A 27,420-nucleotide genomic window follows, 5' to 3' on the forward strand; every position below is an offset into this window, starting at 1 on the left:
TAGGGTGTCTCTTGTTGAGTATCCTTAGTGGACAGCTTTGGTAAAGAAGAAAGCCTTGTATATATTAAGTCCTTGGCAAGATGGGTACTTTCTCCAGACTTAAAAGAGCTTTTAGCCCCCGGTTGTTTACTTACATTCTCTATGACCTTCAGAACATCAGTGGCTCTTAATATTGTGAAAAATCTCTCTTCACAGCAAGAGAAAACAGTCGAGTTTTTCAAATCTTTAAAGTAGAAAAATGGTCCCTGTACTTTTTAGCTCTGTGCTGGGAAGAACTTAACGTGGGAAGACAGGATGAACACGCAGAAAGATTCTGCAGCGTATCACAACATAAGACCAAGTGTCAAATCGTGCAAATTGGGTGTTGTGGCAGTCGAAAAAGAAAGGGGAAGGGAATGATCGCTGGGCTATTTGGAATTGGGCTGCCAAGCAAAATAATGAAAGGCGATGTGGAAGTCCCTCTGTGAGCAGGACTTCTCAGAGCACTTACTCTTCTGGCCAATATGCGGAGACTCACCGAGGTTCGCTCGCAGCCTCTCAGCCTAAGTGGGACTGATGCATAAGGCTATTTTAGGAGACATTAAGACATCATCATAGATTGGACTGGGTTTCGTAACCAGTGAAAATAGTATCTTATCAGCAAGTGACAGATCCATTCATTGGAACATGCAGAGGAATCCAGCGGTCTTTACCATTCTGGCCGGAGAGAGGAGGGAGAAGAGAGAGAGGGCAAATTTCACGTCTCCATATTTTTACCCCTTTCCTCCTTCCTCCTAGTGTAGAGAGCAAGTATACGTAGTCATAATACCAACAGAAGGAAAAAAGATTAACTCCTTGTACACTGATACTCTGCCTTTTTTAAATTTTTTCTTTTCGCTTTACGCATGGGATGGGATTTTCTCTTCGTCCTAAGCACTCCGTTCTGAGCTCAGAAAGCCGGATCAGCGGCGCCACTGCGATCTCCACAGTTAACATCAGCAGCGGGGCCTCTCCGGTCGCTTCCTACAAGTCGAGGCTGCTGACTGAGCAGCCCCACAGCCTGCCGGGTCTAGACGTATTACTTTCTAGTCTCCGGAGTTTTCCTGTAGGTCTCAACTTGAACAAAAAAGATGACTGCACTGACCAAACCAATTTGAGTTCATGTGTTTAAATGTAACTGTTGTTTTAAATACAATCTCTACACGGAATCTTGGACCATCTCAACGTGGTGTGTGCCAAACAACACAAGCTGAGTAAAACATGAGGTGTTTCACTCGCAATTTGCCTTTTTAAGGTCAGAAGAAAGGAAATAGTCACATACACTAGTTGTGTGTTGTAAAAGAAGTTATCCTAAAATCGACTTGCTTCTAAGTATCTCCTGTTTTCCAAAACACAATTTTGGGACCTTCTCTACTTCCCCATATTAAGGGAGAAAAATTCTACTATTACAAGTATCCATCCAATAAAGTCTTTTACCAGACCTCTTTAAGTGTATACATATGATACCATAAAATATTTATACTGTTCAAGAAAGTCTTTTCTTTGCTGGATCCAGTTGCTTGTAGTGTTTGTTACTGATCAAGGATCTCCATCAAAATCCTTTAATTCATTTTCTGTTCTGTGGTGTTCTTTGAAGGAATTAATTGTGCCTCTCTTAATGCTAAGCTAATTTTCCCAGAGAGCTAAGACAAGGGTGTTACTAGATCAGGGACACTAGCCTGGGTATTGAATGCTAAAAGAAAAAGCTTTCAGCCAGGCGTGGTAGCACACGCTTGTGATCCCAGCATTTGGGAGGCTGAGACCTGGGGATCGCAGTTTGCCGACAGCCTCAGCTACAACTTAGTGAGGCCTTTTGCAACCCAGTGAGACCCTGTTTCAAAAAATAAAGAATAAGCCGGGTGTGGTAGTGCACGTTTGTAATCCCAGCACTTGGGAGGCTGAGACAGGAGGAGCGCACAGGTTCAAAGTCAGCCTCAGCTACTTAGTGAGGCTCTCAGCAACTTAGTGAGACCCTGTTTCCAAATAAAGTATAAAATAGGTTTGGGAGTGTGGCCTGGTGGTAGAAAAGCCCTTGGGTTCCACCCCCAGTACCACCAAAATAAATAAATAAATAAATGAAATAAAGAATAAAAATAGGACTGAGGGTGTCACTTGGAGATAGAATGCCCCTGGGTTCCATCCCCAATATAGCAAAATAAAAAAGAGAAAGAAAAAAAGAAAAAGGAAAAGAAAAAAAGGAAAAAACTTTCTGCCTTGGTCCAAGATGCAATTTATTACCAAGCTAGATTCCTGGCACCACTAACTACTATGTGATACATTACATAAAACAAAGCCCTTTGTCTTTAAGCTGTCATTTTCCTTCTTCCTCCAATTCTCTTTTGGCCTTTATGATTCTTACTTTGGATTAAAAAGAATCTCTTGGGAGAATATTATTTAAAGTAACTTTTGATGGGAAAATAGATAATCTCAAACAGCCCAGGGCTTTGTTTTGCTCCTGTTCTTTCAAACAAAACAGAATACATCTCCTTGAGCTTTTATGGTCGATGCTGCAGGTTATTTTCTACCCTACCCATTTTCAAGTGTGATAATGATAAACCTGTTATGACCTCAGATAAAATTGGTTAATAATCAGTGCCTCTTCTTGCTGCAGATATTAACGAGTGTGAGACCGCCGGGATCTGCATGAACGGGCGCTGCGTGAACACCGACGGCTCATACCGATGTGAATGCTTCCCTGGGCTGGCCGTGGGCCTGGATGGACGCGTGTGTGTCGGTAAGCAAAGACCACAGCTCATTTTATGATGGAGAAGCCCCCTCTGTCAATCAGTAAAGCCCACCAAACAGATGCACTCTACAATAATAGGTAGGATAAAAATGGATATGTCCAAAGGAAGTATAGAATATGAAAGAGAAATGGGTAATCCAGAATTTTAAATGGTGATAGCTGTATGTGGCTTTAAAAGTATCAGGCTTATTGAGCTATAGAAATGAATTTTATCCAGATTATTTTTAAGAAAGGTATTCAGTAAGCCCTTTGAATTGGGAAAAGTTTGGGCAGACTTCCTCCCTGGTGGTAAAAATAACAGAAAATGAATTGTTAAATAATTGTTGGTCAATTAAAGACCAACATCTGCAAATTTATGTAATGAGCCTTTTACAGATTGAACAGTCTCCTTTTTGGAAGGTACGACTAGTTCAGACATTCAATAATTGCGTGTTTATTTGGGGATAAACCACATTTCTAATAAAGGTCTTACATAATTATCATGGGGTCAGACTCAACGTTCATTCAAGGGGTATTAAATGCCTGCTCTCTGCATGCATGGGGAAAAACAAAATTGCACGAGAAGACATCTCAGCACTTCGGGACCTCATGGTAACCCCTAGGAAACTGAGAGTCCATCTGCCTCTTGGTTTCTCTTGCTTAGAAGCCAAATGTGTTTTGTCTCATTCATTTCTCCATTTTTATTGTTAAGTTCTAATACCAGACGCATTCCATGTGACGACTCAGAACAGGAATGCTGGATTAAAAAAAAGAAAGGCAACTTTGACTTGGGGAGGAGGATGCTCTTCTGTTGGAAGTGACGGTGTGATGATGTCTTTCTTCCTGCTCAGACACACACATGCGGAGCACCTGCTATGGCGGGTACAAGCGGGGCCAGTGCGTTAAACCCTTGTTTGGTGCCGTAACTAAATCTGAATGCTGCTGTGCCAACACTGAGTATGCGTTTGGGGAGCCCTGCCAGCCGTGTCCTGCGCAGAACTCAGGTATGCGGCGTTATGGAGGTGTTCACCTTCTGCCACCATCTACGGTCTTTATGTTTATGGCGTCACCGGAAGAGGTCATCTAGTGCTTTCCAGATATATCATATACCTTGCTGGGGGCTTGGTAAGGGCTGGCAGAGTCTAGTCACCTACCACTAATTCAATGCTCACAACTGCACACGATTGCCTGCTATCTCATTAGAATATGGAGCCACCACAGAAATGGGTACCATCATCCCAAACTTGCAGAAGAGGAGGCTATCAGTGGGAAAAGATTTGCTCCTTAGCATTAGCCGTCAGCATTCAAACCCACATCAATTTGAATTCACTTCAGAGAATAGTCTAGTGCCAGATCCTGCTTAAACGGAAGACAACGGAGGAAGTAATTTGCTTCCATTCAGAACAAGCATCAGCTAAACTAAATCACCTGTGTATATGCTTTTTTTCCGAAACCGGTATGGTTTTGTTTTCTTGTTTTATTAGTTATAGTACTTCGCGAGCATTTTAATTAATTACTGATGTGAGAGAATGACAAGAATGTTTCTTGTTTGTTTTTGGTTTTGTGCTTAGTCTCTGGCTGTCAAACCTATGGTGGCAGACACCTTCCCTTCCCATTGTTTTTTTTTTTTTTTTTTTTTTTTTTTTGGTCCCCATTAAAGATGATTTTAAAATGAAGGGATTTTACTGCTTTCTTCAAATTAACATTTGTTAGACATCACGCGCTCTGAAGGATTTGCCCATAATCTTGTGTTTGTCTAACTTATTTGTAGCCACTGGCATAAAAAAAAATACAGTTCTCTAGCATGTTTAGTAAATAAGCAAATATTGACTATTTGCTTTAGCCGAGCGTGGTGGCGCACACTTGTAATCCCAGCATTCGGGAGGCTGAGACAGGAGGATCTGAGTTCGCGGCCAGCCTCAGCTACTTAGTGAGGCCCTCTGCAACTCAGTGAGACCCTGTTTCAAAATAAAAATAAAAAATAGGGCTGGGGGGATAGCTCGAAGGTAGAATGCCCCTGAGTTCCATCCCCAGTACTGAAAAAAAAAAAAAAGAAGAAGAACTAGTTTCTTTAGCAGTGAAGTGTAAAAAGGCCCATCCCTAATCTCCACTTTTTCTACTTAAGCAGAAATGTTTTACATGAGACCTCAGCTGCCAGAAGCCCCGGGTAACCAAAGGGACTAAAGGGCCTCTTTTCCTTGAATTAGTGTGATTCCAGCTAGTTTTCCATTTTGACCATTCACTCTTAAAACCATCTAAACATTGTTGAAACTGTATGTAAAACATTGTGTAATTTTAATAAATAGACATCCGATTCCATTGCCCATTTGGCAACATATTCTGTGTACCTGAATTTCTCCCCCAAAGATCTCATGGTTTTAGCCAGTGTCATAGCGCAGGCCTGTAATCCCAGTACTTGGGAGGCTGAGCGCGAGGATCCCAGGTTCAAGGGGAGCTTTAGTTACTTAGCCAGGCCCTCAGCAACTTAAAGGGACCCTATTTCAAACTAAGAACAATAAAAAGGGCTGGGAGTATAGCTCAGAGGTAGAATGCCCCTGGGTTCTATCCTTAATACCATACAAAAAACTCATGCTTTTAACATTAAGTTCCACTTTCCCTATGGATTTATCATAGAGAAAGACTAGTAGTCTGATAAATATTAACTTTAAAAATACACTTGAGCCGGGCATGGTGGCGCACGCTTGTAATCCCCACGATTGGGAGGCTGAGACAGGAGGATCGCACGGGTTCGAAGCCAGCCTCAGCTACTTAGTGAGGCTCTCAGCAACTTAGTGAGACCCTGTTTCCAAATAAAATATATATTTAAAAAAAAAGGTCTGGGAGCACAGCCCGGAGGTAGAAAGCCTCTGGGTTCCACCCCCAGTACCACACACACACACAAAAAAATACACTTGAAAACTAGGAGTGTTGGTGCACATTTGTAATTCCAGCATTTGGAAGGCTGAGATAGGAAGATCACCATTCATGGACAGCCTCAGCTACTTAGTGAGGTCCTTTGCAACTCAGTGAGACCCTGTTTCAAAATAAAGAATAAGGAAAAATAGGACGGGGGGAATGTAGCTCAGAGGCAGAATGCCCCTGGGTTCCATCCCCAGTACCCAAAAAAGTAATTAATTAATTAAAATAAATACACTTGAACACAATAATAGATAACTTGTTCTTGGGAGGGGAGGCTAGAGAATTTTCTGAAAGAAAGGAGAAAATATTAAGAACTTGATGGTACTAAAAAAGAAAAAAAGAAAAGAGAAAACTGGCACTGAGAAACAAAATTATTCCCAAGATGGTGGGAGAAAGTTTTATTAACAGTTAAGAAACCACATTTTAACAGGCACATTTCACTGTTAAGTGTAAAGTGTTCCCTGGTGAACAAAATCAAGTTATGGGAAAAATACCTTTTCTGAAAGCGCTTTGCCTAAGGAATTGCGCTCACTTGCCGGGACCCTTCAAAGTTGATCTCCTCAGTGACGAGGAGCCTTTGCAACGAGAGCTGAGTGTAAAGGTGACTCCCCCAGGAGATGCCTCCTTCCGTTACCACTTTATGTCGGTTCTGCTCACTTGGGAGGAAATGATGTGTACGAAGCCAAGGGCAAGACTGACCTGGCCTTCAAATAAGGGAGTCGTTGACTATCTGCTAATTTATTGCAGCGGAATATCAGGCGCTGTGCAGTAGTGGGCCAGGAATGACATCAGCCGGCAGCGGTAAGGATTCCTTCCAAAATTTACTATTTTACTTGAGCATATGCAGAGACAGCGCCAGGGCCTTGCTGTGGGCTTCCAGTTGGTCCCTGACACCAGTCTGGCCATCACTGCATGATGTATCTGGGATGCCTAGAAGCCCCCATGGCTGAGCCACTGTGGTCCATGGGGCCTGGGGTCGCTGGGGATAGGTGTGGGTTTATTCACGAAGGGACTGAGATCTCTCTCAGGGTAGTTGATGGGGGTCCTCATCAAAAGAGGCCCCCTTTGAGCTGGCTTTTGCTCAGTGAAGAGGCCTGCTGCATGAACTCCCCACAGAGTCAAGAGGGCACTGCAAACTCTCACAGGAGTGTGAGAAGTTTGGAACAAATAAACAAAGGATGTGTATTTTAATGTTATCTTGAGGATGTTATCGATACAGATTCAGAGATGCAGGCATGACTTAATAACCTCACTTTTGGATGTTAAGAATGGTGGGTGTTTGGAGGACAGACAGAAGAGGAAGGAGTGGGTGGTAGGGAGACGAGTGACAGGGACTTGGGATCCGCAGTTGACCCACTTTTCCGTCTTGGCCAGGAGAAGTCCAGGATGTCTCCTGCAGCTTGCTTCGAGATTGATAATCTCGTAGTTTCTAATTCATAGCTCAAATTTCTCACAGAGACTGATGGGAGAAAAATTTATTTCAGAATATTATACAGTGAGGAAAAAAGGGATTAGTTTTCTCTTCCGAGTGAACCGTTTCCTCCCACACAGACACACATCAAAGTGCTGAGGCTATTACGCTGATTGTACTGTTATTTTTTAACAGTTCATTTCGTGTTTATATTAGAATGTCATTGACTTTAACTTTTTTTGTGGTGCAGATATCAATGAATGTGCATTAGATCCTGATATTTGCCCAAACGGAATTTGCGAGAACCTCCGTGGGACCTACAAATGTATATGCAATTCAGGATATGAAGTGGATATAACTGGGAAAAACTGTGTTGGTAAGAAGCGTCATTTGTTTTCAAGACATTCGTATGTGTTATGTAATCCTTCTTTTGCTGCTTTAGGGGAGGTTCTTCTTGACTCCAAGAAATGAACTGAGTCCTTTACACTTTGTAGATGAGCACTGGATATTCCTCTTGCTTAGCAAATATATTCATCACTAAATCCTGGCAATTTATGAATAGTCACCTATCAGATTTATATCAAGGAAAAGCTTCTTAGATGTATAAGATGCAGAAAATTGGAGCCATTCTCGTGTGGCTACAAAGCCATCCTTGTTTTTACTGAAAGAGAAAACAGTTCTTCTCCCAACCAGAGAGACCAGAGCTTATTTTCAGTAATAACTACTCTCCAGTTTAAAAAAAAAATATATATATATATATATGTATATGTATATGTATATATATATATATATATATATATATATAATTTTTGCTGCTCTCATGATCTTTAATGCAGTTTCCATCTAGTAATTAAATAAGTCATTTGGTTGGAAGAAATGATCATCGCGGGTCCATTATTGTTTCTTTAACATTCGGCAGCTGCCTAGATTTTCTGTTTTCTGAAGTGTATCCTCCGTTATGCAGCGTGGTGACATCTACCGCAGGTTTTCTGAAGTGGGGCTTCCAAAATCCAGATACTCCTATTCATGGACTATGTCAGGATGTGTCAAAACTAAAATGTAAGATGGCACATTTTTTTTTTAATTTGGAAGCCAAACACATTTTATGTTATTAGCAGACATACCTTCATGGAAGGGAATGAAAATTAATGAGCTTTAAAATAAACAGAGAGGCCAGGCGTGGTGGCGCACGCTTGTAATCCCCACGCTTGGGAGGCTGAAAAGGAGGATGGCACAGGTTCGAAGCCAGCCTCAGCTACTTAGTGAGACCCTGTTTCCAAATAAAATAGAAAAAAGGTCTGAGAGTGTAACCCAGAGGTAGAAAGCTCCTGGGTTCCACCCCAGTACCACCAAAAATAAATAAATAAATAAATAAACAAATAAATAAATAAATAAAATAAACAGAGAGACCTCGTATATACCTTTTACTTTCTGGAAGTCAGTTAGAGACTTGTAGCTAGAGAATCCAATCTTCTCCACTGGCAGTAAGTCTGGAAGGTGCTGGTCTAAGGAACTGGTCTTTCTCTAGAACATGGAGTCATTCAGAGATGACACAAATTGAAATAAGTACTGCGGTGGTTCTTGTTCTTTCGGGGGGGCTTATATATAATACAGCAAATGCCAGCTACTTGCCGAGTTCTTACTCTGCTCTCTCTCCCATTGAACCACCACTGTCTGCATCTGCCCACTTATATCCCTGGGCACCAAGCTAGTTTGGCAAGTCCCTTATTTATCATTTCAAGCCCTCTGGTACTGGAGATTTGGGGCAATATTAGCATTACTTGTCTTAGCATGCTATTTACTGACTCATTAATATACGTTCATACTCCATTTTCCCATATTTTATGTACTTTATAAATGAGTTACAGATTTCCGTGTACTTACTTCTTGCAGCACACAATTCCCCAGGGCTAAATGTGAGCATCCTTTATATTAGGGCTACTAACCTGTCAGACCTAATTTGATATATAAACCTAATCTGATAACCTAATCAGACTCTCTTACTGTATACAAAAATTCTTTATAAATGTCTAGTGTATTTTGATACAATTAGCTCAAAAAGAGATAAAGAACTCGTAATTTCTACGTTCCTTGAGTTATTTAAGTAATTCATACCTTAAACTTGAGGCTTTTCCCACATAGACATGATATTCATTTGAAAGCAGGCAATTGTCCTCAGCTTTTGAATGGCCAGTCTGAATTCCCCATGGAAATTATAAACATTACAGATGGTTTTACTTCATAAACATAACTGGAGATGATTTAAATTGCTTTAAAGAAGAAATGCCTATCTTGGAACTAACACATATCAGAAATGAGCCACATTTTCTAGATATTCCTTTGGCCCCTTAACTCAATAAAATTTGTTTTCTAATTCTGACTTAGTAAAGCGATTATATATAAGATTACTTATTGCTATCTTGCTCGCAAATCCAGATTTTCTCCCTGCTAAAGAAATAAGTCAATTAAATAGTGGCTTGTGACTTAAGACTTTGTAGATGTCCAGTTTTGATAATCAAGTCATGTTCTTGCTTTCCTAAAATGAGGTAATTTTGGAAAAATCCGATGGTACAGAAGTTTTTCTCCTGATGGAATTAAACATTCCCTTTTTAAAGATCTAACCTGAGAGGGCAGAGATGTTGTATGCAAGAGATGGGCTTTTTCAAATATTCATTTTCATTGACTTTCTAGATATTAATGAATGCGTCCTGAACAGTCTGCTCTGTGACAACGGACAGTGTCGAAACACTCCTGGAAGTTTTGTCTGTACCTGCCCCAAGGGATTTGTATATAAACCTGACCTAAAAACCTGTGAAGGTAAACCATACTTTGTCATGATAGTAAATACTCTGCTGTCTCTGGGAATGCCATTCGGATACCATAAAAATAAATGAGAATTTCTTCTGTTTTTGATGATTATGCTAATTTAGTTGAGATTCTGTAGTTCTAAGTGGCACTTGAATAAACTTTGTAAGCTACTGATAGTATTTACCTGGAACTGGTATTTTATTTACCCTTTAAGTGCCATTTCAAAGCATCCATTTTTTGCTGTTGCCTTTGACCGGTATTTCACTTGCTATTACTTAATAAAGAAAGTACTGTGTATTTACTACTCGAATTCATTATCTGACAATCGCATATACCTTTGCTCTAGGTTTTTCTGAACTCAAAGATGCAGCCAAGTAGCAGATTCTCTACTAAATAAATGTGCTCAACTACTCTTATTCTGTTTAGTATAAGAAAAACAATTTAGTCCAGTTTTACCATCTCATAAAGAGTACGGGATAGCAATTGAGGCCAATGTTGAAATACTCGTTTCTGCTCAAGACCAGCGTTTAGCAGTAACATAGCTGTGTTTTTCTTGCAGACATTGATGAATGTGAATCAAACCCTTGCATCAATGGAGTCTGCAAGAATAGCCCTGGATCTTTTATTTGTGAATGTTCTCCCGAAAGTACTTTGGATCCAACGAAAACCATCTGCATAGGTATTCATCTTCCTGAGAGTGATGTCTCTCTACTTATCAGTGTCGCTCTGCTTAATGTCAGTTTTTACTGCAAAAAAAAAAGGGCTTAACTGTGGGTACAGTATTCAAAACCATCAGTATTCTTAGTTTTATAATGCTACTGCTGTTGTAACTGCAATGAGCGTGCTTGAACTTTTTATATAAATTATAGCGTTTCTCCACCAAATGTTCCACCCTGTTTCCTCCATCTGCAGAAACCATCAAGGGCACTTGCTGGCAGACTGTCATCGATGGGCGGTGTGAGATCAACATCAACGGAGCCACCTTGAAGTCCCAGTGTTGCTCGTCCCTTGGCGCTGCCTGGGGGAGCCCGTGCACCATCTGCCAAGTTGGTAAGAGCACGGGCCCTGCATCGTCCTTAGGTTGCTTTGCATGGGGAGGAAGAAGCCCAGTACTTCATTTAGGAAGGTTTGCATGGGAATTTGAAGGTTTAGTTCTGATGCCCTCAACAAGTTTATACTCCTGAATCAAAAATTTGCAAAGAGTGAAGGATAATAATTTTACTTGATTTGGTCCCATTATCCTTTCCTATGTACACGTAGTAATGAGATCAGCTTCTGTTGCTTCCCTGGAACACCAATTCCTTTTGGCTGGAGGGTGCTCATGGCTAGGGGACCTGAGCTTCTTCTAAGTACAACTTTCCTTGCAAAAATCTAATTGATGTCAAGAAACCAGTTATCTGTAACTGAACTTTGTAAGGGTTTCTGGTGAACTCTGAAAATCTGTTGGGAGGCTGAGGTTGGAGAGCCACTCATAGCTTCCTGATTCCGTGTTTCAGGGCCCACATGTGTGAATTTATGTAGTGTTGACTGCTGTTGGGCTTGAGATCTCCAAATTCACAGCCGTATTGGCCCTGTTCATGTTGCGAGAATCCCATTGCGTGATTCCCGTCTTCAGGCTATAGAAAGCAAGAAATCTACATTTAGTTGCCTTCTTAACTGTCCCCTTCTGTCACCTGATGTACCTTGATGTTTTTGAGATATCTGAAAGGAATCAAGCTTTATTGAAGAAGTCATTTCACTACTATTCCTCACCTCTGTGACCCCAGAAACACTTTGTTATCTCATACGTTTTCATGACAGCAACCTCCAATTTATGTTCCAGGTCCTCTTTCGTGGTTTTTACAATATGTCTTAGCTAGAAAGTCTGGATGTTACTACCTTTTTTTCCCCCCTACAGATCCCATATGTGGCAAAGGCTTCTCAAGAATTAAAGGCACACAGTGTGAAGGTACTTTTGATTGTTGATAGACCATACATTTCTGGGTGTGTGAAGAAGGCTTGTGTTCATTTGGACTGGATAAACTTCACAGTGAGAAATCTGTAGCAGAAAAAAATAAGGAGAGCTGCAGGACAGAACAGATATTAATTTCACAAGCATATATAACACTGTTGCCAGTGTCAGATGACTGTGTCCAAAGGATCGGGTGTCTGAGAATGTTTTAGGCTGACCGTAATTCCGAGGGACCGCACTTTCAAAGCGTTATCTATTAAGAAGAGAAAACCAGGAAATTTTTGATGAGGATGTGAAATTTGCATTTTCCCTGGTTGGTGCCGGAGGTTTTGTTTGCCTGTCTCATGGTCATGGGTGATGTCGAAGGATACACTCTGCTTCCTATTTTTTTGGAAATTGATGTGGATTCTCTCCAGTTTGCTGTGATCCTTTCTCACAAAGTCCCAGATAGATATAGGTCATGGTGACTAATACAATCTGACATGACACCGCAGCTGAAATATTTTAAAAACAGCAATTAGTCCCACATGTGGGATGAAATGAAGATTTTTTTTCCCCCTGTTAAAACAAAGAACACTACAAACCCCCGCCCAAGGACTTGCTTTCCAAATGATGACTGAATCCTTTGGCCTTTTCCTGGTCCAGACCCACTGTAATAACTTATCTGAGCCTAGCAGCTCATTTTGGTATACGAGTGGCCAGGACAATAACAAAACAAACAAACAAAACCCAGAAAGGTAGATCCCACCCCCTCCCCAGGTATCGCCACTCCAAGGGAATATTTGGAATTCTTTCAACAGTCCTGGCTTAGAAGGTTGTATCTTCAAAACAGAGACACGGTCTGTTCGTTTCTTAACTAACGCTCCCCCTCTTTGACATTGGCAAGTAAGTGCCTTTCTTTGGAATAACTTGATGAGTGTTTTTCCAAATTAAATACAGTGAACACACTGCTCCCTATTTATGCCAAGTGGGAAGGACTGGTCCATTTGAGAGATTGGGTGAGTGACGATTGGCTGCACATGGGCATCTTCTGACTCTTTGCAACCTAAGCAGGGACCACCACAGTGTAGCCAGAACAGCCTAGACCATTACTAAGTTAGAACTCGTTAACCATTTCCTGCGGATTTCCTGGCTGAACTCGTTATTTTTCTAGTGGTCACTTTTTATTTTTTATTTATTTATTTATTTATTTATTTTTGGCAGTATGGGGGGTAGAACCCAGGGGCATTCTACCTCCCCAGCCCTATTTTTTAGTCTTTTTACTTTTTGAAACAGGGTCTCACTGAGTTGCAAAGGGCTTCGCTAAAGTAGCTGAGGCTGTCCGGGAAACTGTGATCCTCCTGTCTTAGCCTCCCAAATGCTGGTATTACAAGGATGTGCCACCACGCCTGGCTAGTGGTCACTTTTTTTTTTTTGGGGGGGGTGGTACTGGGGTTCCTGGAAAACCTTCTACCTCCGGGCTACACTCCCAGACCTATTTTATATTATTTTATTTGGAAACAGGGTCTCTTAAGCCAGTGAGGCTGACTTCAAACCTGCGCGATCCTCCTGTCTCCACCTTCCAAGCGCGGGCATTACAAGCCTGCGCCACCACGCCCAGCTAGCAGTCACTTCTTAAAGTAGAACTTTTCCTTATGCTCACCTCCAAGATATTTCTTCTTTGCTGTTTTGAAAGACCAGGCTTCTGTTTCTCTCTTTATTTCCAGACATCTGGTCTCATAAAGCTAATTATATGGCCCATGGGAACCTCACCTGAGATGTCCACAGTTCCCAGAGCTGACTCCCAGAACGCACACACCTTTTCTCATAGACCAGTGGAGAAATTCTTTTATCTTTAGTACTAGGTTGCTATTTGGACATCCAGCGATTCTACATAAACTATTTGGAAGCAGATTTGTTTTGTGCACTCATCAAGATTAACGTTATCATTACTGTTGTGAGAATAATCATGAATCTCTGAGTGTGATGAGGTAGGATTACGCACATGTATTAATTCCATGCTTTTTTTCTTTTTAGATATAGATGAGTGTGAAGTATTCCCAGGAGTGTGTAAAAATGGCCTGTGTGTCAACTCCAGGGGATCATTCAAGTGTCAGTGTCCCAGCGGAATGACTTTGGATGCCACGGGAAGGATCTGCCTTGGTAAATACTGAACTTGTTATTTTTCTAATAATCACCCCTTGAAGACAAGTTTTAAAAGACAAGACTTAATCAACAAGATGCAGTTGAACATTTGATTCTGCATGCCAAAGTCATCATGTCCATTAAGATCCATGGTGGAATTCTTGACAAATCACCTTTCCAAATCAAGTTCTGTGTTTGCACTTTATAAAAAAAAGTAGAGAAAGTGGGCGTGGTGGTGCACGCTTGTCGTCCCAGTTCTTGGGAGGCTGAATCAGAAGGATCACAGGTTCAAAGCCAACCTCAGCAGCTTAGTAAGGCTCCCAGCAACTTAGTGAAACGTTTACAAATAAAATATAAAATAAGCCAGGCGTGGTGGCGCATGCTTGTCATCCCAGCATTCGGGAGGCTGAGACCGGGGGATCGCAGTTCGCGGACAGCCTCAGCTACTTAGTGAGGCCCTCCACAACTCAGTGAGATCCTGTTTCAAAATAACGAATAAGCCGGGCGTGGTGGCGCATGCTTGTAATCCCCGCGCTTGGGAGGCTGAGACAGGAGGATCACATGGGTTCGAAACCAGCCTCAGCTACTTAGTGAGATCCTGTTTCCAAATAAAATATAAAAAAGGTCTGGGAGTATAGCCCGGAGGTAGAAAGCCTCTGGGTTCCACCCCCAGTACCACCAATAAATAAATAAATAAATAAATAATGAATAAAAAATTGGGCAGGGGGTATAGCTCAGAGGTCAAATGCCTCTGGGTTCCATCTCCAGACCCGCAAAAAAAAAAAAAAAAAAAAAAAATATATATATATATATACACACACACACATATATATGCACACACATATACATACATACATACATACATACATATAATAGGTCTGGGGTGTAGACCAGCGGTAGAAGGCCCCTGGGTTCCATCTCTAGTACCATGCACGCACACAAAAAGAAAAGAATAAGGAAAAGAAAAAGAAAGAATAGTAGAGAACAAGCTATTGAGGAGAAACTCGAGCTCTTTGTTGTATAATTATTCTTATATCATTTTTATCACAACTATTATTCCAAAACTATTCTATCTGCCTTCCATATGCCATGGGCTACAAGATACAAGGTGAATGCTGGAAAGAAAAACAGCATTTGCATTTAATAGGAAATCATATGTAATGACTTACAGATACGTCTCACCACCAGCTCGAAAGACAGGCCTTTCAGGAAACACACCTATTGGTATTAAGAGTGGTGATGCCCAAGTAGGCACCTCGAACCCAGTCAGACCATCCCAATGACGTGGGGGAGACCAGGCACAGGATCGAGAGCACTAAGTCCTTAGGAGGCTGCCCCCCATGTCAGCAAGTTTCAAAGCCAAAAGTAATGCTTTTGGTGTCTGGCAGATTATTCTGATGTTAGGACTGTGGCTTCGGACTGTCAGTGCTCTGAAGAGCATCCTTAGTGAAAGCCAGCATACAAACAGTGGTGCTGGTTGCAGTGGTTAAGAGCGGTTTGCAGTTAAGGGATTATTTTGTGTATGTGTGATACTGGGGGTGGAACCCAGGGGCATTCTACCTCCAAGCTACAATGCGAGCCCTATTTTCTATTATTTATTTTGAAACAGGGTCTCACTGAGTTGCAAAGAGCCTCACTAAGTAGCTGAGCCTGTCTTCGAACCACAGTCCTCCTGTCTCAGCTTCCCAAATGCTGGGAGTACAAGCATGGGCCACCACGCCTGGCTAGGGATTTTGACCATTTACAAATTAGAACTAACAGACCTATAGATATAAAACTTAAACCCCAGAGTCTTTTGGTAATGAAGGATGTCGGTTGATCCCACTCTGGAGTCTTAGTTTCTTTGGAAGAACTGGCATTTAATGAAATCCTTCATTTAGGTTTTTCAGTTGAAGGATGCTCAGTGTTTAGCTTAGGATTTGTTTTCAGAGCTCTTGTTTTGATAGAGAAAACATGATAAAAAAAAAAAAAAAGTTGTGTGGCACTCAGACGTCAGAGACAGGGAGAAAACTTCCCCCAAAGAGCACAGTCGGAGTTCTCAGAATACCTCACCTTATGTGAATTGCCAGAAGACACCTGAAGCTGAAAGGGAGCTTATCACAGAGAAGAGAGAAGAGCGTCTCTATTATAGGCAGGAATCCTCCCATCATAGCCTGGTTTGCTTCCACGAAAAAATATATTCAATTCCACCCAATAAGTATATAGCGCCTTAGTTCCTAAGGAGAGGTGGCAGTTCGGGGCAGGAAAAGCAGGGCAGCCCTCCTGAGCCTCTCCTCTGTTCCCTGTGACAGACATCCGCCTGGAAACCTGCTACCTGCGATATGACGACGAGGAGTGTACCCTGCCCATCGCCGGCCGCCACCGCATGGATGCCTGCTGCTGCTCCGTCGGGGGCGCCTGGGGCACCGAGGAATGCGAGGAGTGTCCTTTAAGAAACACCCCAGAGTATGAGGAGCTCTGCCCCAGGGGTCCTGGGTTTGCCACAAAAGATATTACCAACGGGAAACCTTTCTTCAAAGGTATGGTGTTTTGGACAGTCCACTGGTTTGCTCTTTAGAGCAACGGGATACCTTTTTCATGAGCCCACAAGAATTATTACAGTGAATATCATCAGTGTAGTCCTCTCTGGCTCAACTCAGCTTGTCTGTTTAGCTTTCTGAATTATTTTTTCCAACCCTAATTTTTCTTTATTCTCTATTTTGAAACAGGGTCTCACTGAGTTGTGGAGGGCCTCACTAAATAGCTGAGGCTGGCCGCGAACCTGCCATCTTTCTGTCTCAGCTTCCCAAGTACTGGGGTTACAGGCATGTGCCACCATGCTTGGCTCTCTAGCTTTCTGAATTATAAATAGAAAAATGTTCCCTCTGTGCTAAACTCTTCTTTTTTTTTTTTTTTTTTTTTTTACAGTACTGGAGATGGAACCCAGTGGCATTCTATCTCCAAGCTACACCCCCAGCCCTATTTTTTTTTTTATTATTCTTTATTTTGAAACAGGATCTCACTGAATTGCGGAGGGCCTCACTAAGTAGCTGAGGCTGTCCGCAAACTGCGATCCTCCTGTCTCAGCCTCTCAAATGCTGGGAGTACAAGTGTGCACCACCACGCCTGGCTTGTGCTAGACTCACTTTCTCAGAACTTTCTGAGATCTCTAACCTCACTCTTCTAAGACACAGAGTGCTAGGGTCCATCTTAATACTACCCCAAGCCAAAAATAAGTGAAAGGGAAATCCGCCCCCCGCCCCTGGAAAGCTGTATGCCATCTGCTAAGGCCATGTGATCTGACCGTCTGTCTGCTGATTTGAAGCGTCCACATGGCTGCCATCCACTGAGTACAGACAGAGGTGGCTGAGAAACCCTGCAGGTCCTTTCTGTCCAAACCCAGCAACTTCTTCTCTGTGGCAAACACACTCGGGTGACTTAGGATTTTTCAAATACTATTTTAGTGTGTCATGTTGCAACCTCAAATCTGCGTCAGAGATAAGCAGTTGGATCTAGTCTAAATAAAAATTGATTTAGAGCCAACGGTGGTGGCCCATGCCTGTAATTTCAGTATTTTGGAGGCAAACACAGGCAGAGCATAGGTCTGAGGATAGCCTCAGCAGGTAGAGTGAGATTCTCAACAACCTAGTGAGACTGTGTTTTCAAATAAAAATTTAAAGATAGGGCTGAGGGTAGAGTTCCGAGATGGAACGCTCCTGGGTTCAATCCCCAGTACCACACACGCCAAAAAAAAAAAAAGTTGATTTAACTTTTTTATGCACAACGATAGAGTTTATTTACTTCAGCAGATGGAAAAATAGAATCGGGCACCCAGAGATGCAGTTATGCAAGCGATCCCAGCTTAAGTTCTGCGTGTAGAATTAGTGTTGGCAACTCGGTTTTGCCCATTGTTTCTCACGATGGACTTTAAAGGTCTGGATCAAGTATTATATCCTTCATAACTAAATTAACTCAGAAAACAGAAAATAAGTGTATAAATACCACTTAATTGTCTGTGTGTAGAAAAATTTGGTGGTTGCCTCCTCCTCCTCATTCTCCTTCTCCGTCTCCTTCTCCTTCTCCTTCTCCTTCTCCTTCTCCTTCTCCCTCTCCTTCTCCCTCTCCCTCTCCCTCTCCCTCTCCCTCTCCCTCTCCCTCTCCCTCTCCTTCTCTTTCTCCCTCTCCCTCTCCCTCTCCCTCTCCCTCTCCCTCTCCCTCTCCCTCTCCCTCTCCTCCCTCTCCCTCTCCCTCTCCCTCTCCCTCTCCTTCTCCTTCTTCTTCTCCTTCTCTTTCTCCCTCTCCCTCTCCCTCTCCCTCTCCCTCTCCCTCTCCCTCTCCCTCTCCCTCTCCCTCTCCTTCTCCTTCTCCTTCTCCTTTCTTTGACCCAAGAAGTCCTGGGGGTTAACATTGTTCTATTTGGAAAGAGTTTTCAGAGAGCCCTCTTAAATTAATTCAAAGCAACTTGAACAATTTATGTCCGATGGCTGTGGTAATCCTTTGCCCTCAAAGAACTTGATGTCCTTGATTTAATCTGCCAGTTCTGTCTTTCATGACCTCACATGTGCCTCTTGAGCTCTAGATCTTGCTTAGAAAGGTCCCCAGTGAGGGGAAACTTGAGTCACATGCTGTGTATATGCAGGGTCTTCTAGTGTACAAGAATTTCTTTCGGTAGTAGTGGCAAAATCTTAATGGTATATGATATTGACAAAATATTTTAAAATAGTACAAATTCCTTGTATAAGTTAGGTTATAAATGACATCAAGATATATCAAGAAAGCACCAAACAGCATGAAGTGAATACCTTATTCTACTGTGTATTCAATTGGTTGTGATGGGTTAATGTGTTTTGGTCATCCTCTCTGTGCTTTTAAGGATAGATGTTTGTCATTTAAAGTATGCACTTAGCCGGTCATCATGGCGCACACTTGTAATCCCAGCATTCGAGAGGCTGAGACCAGAGAATCACAGTTCGCAGACAGCCTCAGCTTAGTGAGGCCCTCCCCAAATTAGTGAGCCCCTGTTTCAAAATAAAGAATAAAAAATAGGTAAGGGGGTGTAGTCGGAGGTTGAATGCCCCTGGGTCCCATCCCCACACCTGCCAAAAAAAATGTATTCACTTATTTGTGGTAAATATGAGTAATACTTATTACTCATATTTATTATTAGTAGTAATAATTTGTACTATTTTAAAATATTTTCTCAATATTATAAACCATTAAAATTTTGTCATTATAACTGAAAGAGATTCTTGTATACTAGGAAAAACATTATTAAGTATTAATAAGTAATCATAGCCAGACGTGATGGTACACACTTGTAATCTCAGAATTTGGGAGGCTGAGACAGGAGGATAGTGGTTCATGAACAGCCTCAGCTACTTAGTGAGGCCCTCTGCAACTCGGTGAGACCCTGTTTCCAAATAAAGAATAAAAATAGGGTTGGGGGATGTAGCTCGGAGATAGAATGCCCCTGGGTTCCATCCCCAGTGCCACAAAAATAAATAAATTGATTAAGTAATCACAGTAATTATTATTAAGTATATAATGATGCATAAGGTGGTGTTCTGGGACCTAGACGTCCAAATAAACACACTTGGCTTCTCCAAAAATGTTTTTGAAAGTGGAGAAATCAAAAAAGGCTAGAAGTGTTTACAAGAAGCCACGTCTCCTGGGTCATCACACATTGTTTGAAAGGAATATTGCCAGGATCTTACTTCAGGACCCTGCAGCCTACTGGGTTCTGGACATGGAGGCCTCCTGCTTGCTTGGCTTATAAGTCTCTCTCCCCCGTGTTTCTCTTTGAAGACATCAACGAGTGCAAGATGATCCCCAGCCTCTGCACCCACGGCAAGTGCAGGAACACCATCGGCAGCTTCAAGTGCAGGTGCGACAGCGGCTTTGCTCTCGACTCTGAAGAGAGGAACTGCACAGGTCAGTGCCTGGGTCTCCGGGGCAGAGAGGCTCACCTGTAAAATCCTGTCTCTTCCTCGTGCCGTCCTGACGCTCACTCACCGCCGTGCGCCCTTTTCTTACAGACATCGACGAGTGCCGCATATCTCCCGACCTCTGTGGCCGAGGCCAGTGTGTGAACACCCCGGGGGACTTTGAGTGCAAGTGTGATGAAGGCTATGAGAGTGGATTCATGATGATGAAGAACTGCATGGGTAGGTCTGTGGCCACTTGGCCCGCACAGGCAGAGAAGGCTGACGAGGAGCTCGGGTGCCCTCGCAGCCCGTGCCCCGGATTCTTCCTGCGGCCCATCATCCTGGTCTCCTGAGCAATGAGCCAGAAATCAGTCTGTGGTAGAGGGAGGCTGACGTGGAGAAGGAATGAGGGAAAACCCCTTCTGGAGGGCTGAGGGTGACCTCGAAGGTCAGTTGTGTATCCTTGAGAAGCAAGCTGAACACCTGGGAGAGTTAAAATATCGAGAACGGTTCAGAGGTAAGCTAGAGTAGAAGTCCCATCACAGGGCTTGCGTGTCCCGCGTTTCTAGAAAGAGAGATCGATCGAGCTGACTGCTGTAAGTCAGGTTCCCTAGAAACAGCGTCTAAAGTGATGCTTTAGACTTAAGCACTGCTTTAAGCTTTAGGGATGCTTGCTAAAGTGTCCTGCCCCCAGGGAATGTTCTCAGGAGCCTATCAGGGAGTGGGGGAAGAAGATTAATGCAGGAAAGACAATAATCCAGGCATTTGGCTGCATTTCAGCCTTAGTCTGATCCTACAGGGAACTCCTGAGTACAGAGGAGCCAGAAAGCAGCTGCTGATTCAAGGTCAAAATTTTATATTTACATGCCAGTTCAATGAGTTATCGGCCATGGGTGACCTCTAGCATGGGAAAGGGCTCTAATCTCTCACCTCCCAGATATTCTTCAGTGCAATGGACATCAATTCAGGAAGAGACCCTGGCCAGGCATGGTGGCATATGCCTTTAATCCCAGTGTTTGGGAGGCTGAGACAGTAAGATCCTAGCTTCAAAATCAGCCTGTTTGAAAACAACAAAAGAAAATTTGCCAGGCTTGGTGGTGCACATTTATAATCTCAGTACTTGGGAGGCTGAGACAGGAGGATTGCAGGTTTGCGACCAGCCTCAGCTACTTATTTAGGCCCTCTGCAGCTTAGTGAGACCCCATTTTCAAAATAAAGAATAAAAAAATAGAGCTGGGGATGTAGTTCAAAGGTAGAATGCCCCTAGATTCAAGCCTCAGTAACACACACACACACACACACACACACACACACACACACACACACAATTTGTTTGTTGGTTGGTTGGTTGGTACTGGGGCTCCTGGAAACCCTTCTACCTCCAGGCTACACTCCCAGACCTATTTTTATACTTTTTTATTTGGAAACAGGGTCTCTTAAGCCAGCATGGCTGGCTTCAAACCTGCATGATGCTCCTGTCTCCGCATGCGCCACCAGGCCCGGCATAACAACAAAAAATTTTTTTACAAAGGGATGGGGGTATAACTTGGAGGCAGAATGCCCCTAGGTTCACATCCCTAGTACCACACACACACAAAAATAATAAAATAAAAATACAGCCTCAGCTACTTAATGAGGCCCTCCACAACTTAGTGAGACTCTGTTTCAAAATAAAGAATAAAAAAGGGCAGGGGGTGTAGCTCGGAGGTCGAATGCCTCTGGGTTCCATCCCCAGACCCACAAAAAATAAAAATAAAAATAAATAATAAAGGGAGCTGTAAGCCATTAGTGTTCAGGACCCCTAGCAACTGAGGGATGGTAAAGGGGATGTCTTGGCAAAGGAGATGAGGGAACCACCAGCATCTCCATCCTGTGTCATTTCTATTTTTCAGATATCGATGAGTGTCAGCGAGATCCTCTTCTCTGCCGTGGAGGCGTTTGCCTGAACACAGAGGGAAGTTACCGCTGCGAATGCCCACCTGGTCACCAGCTGTCCCCAAACATCTCTGCGTGTATTGGTAAGGAGGACACCTTTCGCATCGCTTGCCTGAGGCCACCTGCTCCACCTACGCCTCTGCCAGAGTTGGAAGCTTATATTTGTTCTTCTTTACTTCTAAACAGACATCAACGAGTGTGAACTGAGCGCGAACCTCTGTCCCAACGGCCGCTGTGTGAACCTCATAGGGAAGTATCAGTGTGCCTGCAACCCTGGCTATCACTCAACTCCCGATAGGCTCTTCTGTGTTGGTAAGTCACTTCTTGTTTTATGTTGAATTTAGTCCTTTTGTAAAGTGAGTAAACAGTATTTTCTGAGTTCTGTTTTCATCACTACTTTTACTTAACCTTTCTTGATTCCCTGTAAGGAAAACTCTTTTAATAGTGGCTCACAGTCCTTAGACAGCACCTCCCCTATTTGTTTTAAAGAGTCAGAGCCAGGTGTGGCGGCACACACTTGTAATCCCAGTACTTGGGAGGTCGAGACAGGAAGGATCCCAGGTTCGCGGCCAGCCTCAGCTACTTAGTGAGGTTCTTTGCAACTCAGTGAGACCCTGTTTCAAAATAAAGAATAAAAAGTAGGGCTGGGGGTGAGGCTTGGAGGTAGAATGCCACTGGGTTCCCCAGTACTGCAGAGAGAGAGAGAGAGAGAGAGAGAGAGAGTTAGTTTAGTGAAGGATATAGGATGGTTTTTGCCATCACAAGTATTATTTGACCCATGTATGCCTTGTTTATGCACACGTGTGCAAGGCAAACTAGCCAGTGTTATCTGGCCCCCTGAAATACACTAAGTGTGAAGAGTGCAATAGAAAAGACAAAAAAAAGCACAGGGTGAGATATTTACACTCAGGTGGTGTACATCAGCTAAAAGATTTCAAAGAATCACCGTGGGAAGGACGACCCCGAGACGTTCCTATCTCCAGTTGAAATAGAGGCCATGTTGGGTGCTCCTTGAAGATGGGTTTTTGCGGGACACGCATTTTGTTTCATGGTCAGCCCTTTGTAGGTTTAGTCTTGCCGTGAAGAGCGGCATAGAAAGTCCTGTGGCTTTATTATGCCCAAAGTCAAAGTGAAATTTCTTAGATGCTGCCAGTTTTTTCCTGGTTTGGGGTGTACACCGTGTGGAACTGCCAACGCTCACATGGTTTCCACCCAAAACCATAAATCAGCACAAATCCTTCTGAATACTTGGCCCGAAGCAACTCAGAACTTCAGCTCAGGTTCTTAAAAATGATTGTAACCTCAGCCAACCAAACTGAATTTCAAGTTTAGAATGGACTCTGTGAGCAAGAGAATTGCCACCATTATAAACAGAGAAGGTGTCTTAGTCAGTATTCATGCTGCTATAACAGAATCCTTGAGGCTGGATAATTTATAATGAATAGAAACTCTTTGACTCACAGTTTAGGAGACCAAGAAGTCCAGTATCAAAGTGCTGGCACAGGGCCTTGTCAAAAGGCAAGAAGGTGAGAGGAGACCAAATTCACCCTTTGTAAATGGCACCAATGTCACCATAAGGGTTGAGCGCTCATGGCCCAATTACCGATTAAGGTCCTACCTCTTAATACTGTCATGATGTTAGCTAAATCTTAGTATAATTTGGGAGGACATAAATGTTTAAATCAGAGCCGGGTATAGTGGTTCACACTTGTAATCCTAGCATTTGGGAAGCTGAGACCAGAGGATTGTGGTTTGCGGACAGCCTCAGCTACTTAGCGAGGCCCTTCGCAACTCGGTGAGACCCTGTTTCAAAAAATAAAAAGACTAGCCAGGCGTGGTGGCGCACACTTGTAACCCCAGTACTTTGGGAGGCTGAGACAGGAGGATCATGCCAGTTTCTAAGCCAGCCTCAGCTACTTAGTGAGACCATGTTTCCAAATAAAATATAAAATAGGTTTGGGAGTGTAGCCCAGAGGTAGAAGGCTATTGAGTTCCATCCCCAGTACCACAAAAAATAAAAAGACTTAAAACATAGGGCTGGGGGTGTAGCTTGGAGGTAGAATGCTCCTGGGTTCCATCCCCAGTACTGAAATAAATAAATAAATAAATAAATAAATAAATAAATAAATAAATAAATGTATGTTGACCCCATACCAGGAGGTGACATGCTTGTCATTTCTTCTAGACATCGATGAATGCAGCATCATGAACGGAGGCTGTGAAACCTTCTGCACAAACTCCGAAGGCAGCTATGAATGTAGCTGTCAGCCAGGATTCGCACTGATGCCCGACCAGAGATCATGCACGGGTAAGTGAGTGTCAGCCTCCTTTTGAAATCTCTCTGTGTCAGCCCCCTAAGTAGAGTGGTGCAGGGCCTGGGCTTTGGATTCAGCCAGTCTTAGCTTTGAATCCTTGTTCATCACATGTTTTGGCTGCGTGTCTCTGACCAAGATACTTACCATCAGATTTCGTTTATATCTATACAAGGAACTAAGGAACTCAGATGGTCTGTACGGAAGAGCATATACAAAGCTCAGTATAGTGCCTGGCATATAATATACGGACTATAAAATGTGTTTTTTTATTGATTATTGATCAAGCTTCATTTTCCTTATTGATCAAACTCTTCTTGAAGAGTTTGACGTGTTAATCAAGTTCAGTGCCGATCTAGGTATAGCATCGCCTGAGGACTGGTTAGAAATATAAAATCTCGGGCCCCATCCCAGATCTACAGAAGCAGAAACTACTGGGTAGTCTCAGTTGTCTCAGTAGTCTGTGTTTTTACAACTTTTCCAAATCATTTGGATGCAAGCCAAAGTTTAAGACCCACTGTTCTGATTCCTGCTGTATCACCCAGGATCAAGAAAGCTACAGATGAGAAATGAAGTGGGTGTCAGAGGGTTTGATTTTGACTCTGGTTAAAAGAATTTGAGTCAAGAAACCATAGCTATTTTATAGGTGAAAGAAAACTCTCCCCCCCCCAAAAAAAAAAAAAAACTCCAGATGTAAATTTGACTATAAAAATGAAATGTTAAAGGCTAATTAAATGTTATTTAAAAATGAAATGTACTTTTTCAGTACATAGGCTTATTTCAAGTGATTTTCACCATAAATATAAATAAAATAGAAAATAATAGGCCGTAGGCATTTGTAACTTGACAATGAGAAAAAAGAAAATCTCTAATCATTTTTGTTTATTTAATGTTTCTTTATTGGTTTATTGGAGTCCTAAATCTTAATGGAGTACAAGATGGAGGCATCCATGCACACATCACCCAAATTAGCCCTTACCCAATGCCCACCCTGTTCCCTTCCCTTCCTCTTCCCATGCTTGGCTTAGTGATTGACTTTGTTTATGAACGTACATCCTGTACATTAGGGAGTTTCCCTCTTCCCCCTCCCAGCTCCCTCATCATGTTTGAATGATAAATTCATATGAGTTAATTTTTTAAATTAAATACAGACTTTTAAGTGGACGCGGATCTTGTCTTAAAGAGTATATTGTGAATCTTAAAAGTGGTTCTTTCCTTTTTCACCTTAGAAGACCTGATGGGATCATGTACTTTACGTGCCTTTGGATATGAGCGTTAATAGTCTTATGCAAATAGGCTGAGTTTATGTGACTTGGTTCAGTTACGTTTTCTCACTGAATAATGGACTCAATACCAACAACGTGTGCTTGTTGGTTTCATTCTTTGCAGATATTGACGAGTGTGAAGATAACCCCAATATCTGTGATGGCGGCCAGTGTACAAACATACCAGGAGAGTACAGGTGTTTGTGCTATGATGGATTCATGGCGTCTGAAGACATGAAAACTTGTGTAGGTAAGCACAGAAGACAGAACTGTCCATCCTGTCTGATTATTCGCACGCACTGTTAAATCACATTAAAGTTTGTTTAGTTGTTGCTTATTTAAGAGCATACTACTTCTATTTTAGAGCCAGCATTCCAAAGAGAAGCTTTCTTGCTTCTGTGATATAATGCTCTTATCAGATATGGTATATTGATGAGCTAACCACTAACCAACTCCTAATAGACATTTTTTAAAAATTTTTTAATATTATAGCAATTTATCCAAAATTAACAATGATCATCTCACATAATAGATTCATTTGTCTATTATCTATCCATTACTTCTGTCCGCTTGTCCCTCTCCCTGATGTGACTCCAGTTTAATACGCTTTTAAAATAAGTGTTTCTCTAAAGCCACACAAAATTTATCTCCAACAAGAATTCAGTAAACTTTAGAATTGACGACATTTGCTTTGGATAGTTCCTATAGCTAGGCCTTCAAATGTATTAAGCTTTTCTTCTGCAGTATCTAATCTGCCTTAATGCTTCCCACTGAATTTTTTATCTCAGTCATTATAGTTTTCATCTCTAAAAGTTTATTTTGGGTCTGTTTTCATATGTCTGTGTCTGTACTTAATATGTTCAATCATTCCTCCTGAACATGAAATGTAGTTGTAATAACTGTTTAGCACCCTAGTGTGATAAATTCTGTCCTCTGTGTCAATTCTGGATCATTTCAATACATTGACTTTCTTCCTAACTCTGGTTCATATTTTCCTGCTTCACTGAATACCTGGTAAATTTTTTTATCATAAGCCAAGCATTGTAAGTTTCGCCTTAGTAGGTACTGGATGTCTTAGGTACTGGATGTTTCTGTGTTTCTAGAAATATTCTCGGGCTTTGCTCTGGAGTATAGTTAAATTACTCGGAAACAGATTGATCCTTTCAAGGTCTTGCACTTAAGCTTTTAAGCAGCAGTTAGCCTGGGGCTAATTTTGCTGCGTTCCTTAGGCAAGACCCTTCTGGATACTGCACCCAATTCCCTGTGAATTATGAGGTTTTCCAGTTTGGCTGGTGGGGATGGGCACAGTTCCAGGCCTTCTGTGAGCTTTGAGGATTGTTGCTTCTGATTCTTCTGGGTCCTGCTTTCCCCAGCCTTGAACGGTTAGCTACCTCACATAAGTGTGCTCATCACCATTCACTTGAGTGATCGAGGAAGACCCTCTACGGATGTCTCTTCTGTCCTTTTACCTATGACCTTTAGCTATCTTGGCCTTTAAAACTTCCCGGATTCTTCCCCTCTTTTCCCCTCGACTCAGTGAGAGTTCTTAGATCCATCCAGCCTCCCGCTCTCCAGACCATGGACTTAAAACTCCCTTAATACTTTAATCTGAGGGCCATCTAGAACCTGCATAATTTATTTTATTTCTCTCAATGATAGTGCCTAATGTCCAATATCTTTAAAAAAAAACTTTTGCATATCTACTGTCCATTTTTTTAGTTATTTCAGTGGAAAGTCTCTTCTGTCTTAGAAGAGTCATGAATTGGTTAAATCTTTACCACATTTATAGTTTTGAAAATTTTTACTGCAAATGTATGAAGTCTAGCCAGGCATGGTGGTAGACAACTGGGATCCCAGTATTTGGGAGACTGAGACAGGAGGATCACAGGTTTGAGACGTACCTCAGCAACTTAGTGAGACCCTGTTCCAAAAATAAATAATAAAAAGGACCAGGGTTATAGCTGGGAGGTAGAATGCCCTAGGGTTCAGTCCCCAGTACCATACACAGAAAAAAATATATTAAATGTATGAAGTCTTAGTACCTGAAAC

The 27,420-nt window shown here is 42.2% G+C and overlaps 1 protein-coding gene across 1 annotated transcript in view; it reads left to right on the plus strand.

Moving 5' to 3' along the window:
• Window positions 1–27,420, plus strand: part of FBN1 (fibrillin 1) — a gene marked incomplete at both ends in the record, with an annotated part of 239,882 nt that overhangs the window by 134,939 nt on the left and 77,523 nt on the right. The window contains 16 exons of the mRNA XM_080708266.1: window positions 2,630–2,752; window positions 3,595–3,747; window positions 6,410–6,463; window positions 7,324–7,449; window positions 9,765–9,890; window positions 10,441–10,560; window positions 10,794–10,931; window positions 11,779–11,829; window positions 13,849–13,974; window positions 16,248–16,475; window positions 19,741–19,866; window positions 19,971–20,099; window positions 21,752–21,877; window positions 21,981–22,106; window positions 23,980–24,102; window positions 25,496–25,621. Of these exons, the coding sequence (XP_080564392.1) occupies window positions 2,630–2,752; window positions 3,595–3,747; window positions 6,410–6,463; window positions 7,324–7,449; window positions 9,765–9,890; window positions 10,441–10,560; window positions 10,794–10,931; window positions 11,779–11,829; window positions 13,849–13,974; window positions 16,248–16,475; window positions 19,741–19,866; window positions 19,971–20,099; window positions 21,752–21,877; window positions 21,981–22,106; window positions 23,980–24,102; window positions 25,496–25,621 (2,001 nt within the window). The remainder of the gene's footprint in view (window positions 1–2,629; window positions 2,753–3,594; window positions 3,748–6,409; window positions 6,464–7,323; window positions 7,450–9,764; window positions 9,891–10,440; window positions 10,561–10,793; window positions 10,932–11,778; window positions 11,830–13,848; window positions 13,975–16,247; window positions 16,476–19,740; window positions 19,867–19,970; window positions 20,100–21,751; window positions 21,878–21,980; window positions 22,107–23,979; window positions 24,103–25,495; window positions 25,622–27,420) is intronic.

This window comes from Muscardinus avellanarius (genome assembly GCF_963383645.1).
Source record: "Muscardinus avellanarius genome assembly, chromosome: 12".
Classification (NCBI taxonomy): Eukaryota; Metazoa; Chordata; class Mammalia; order Rodentia; family Gliridae; genus Muscardinus; species Muscardinus avellanarius.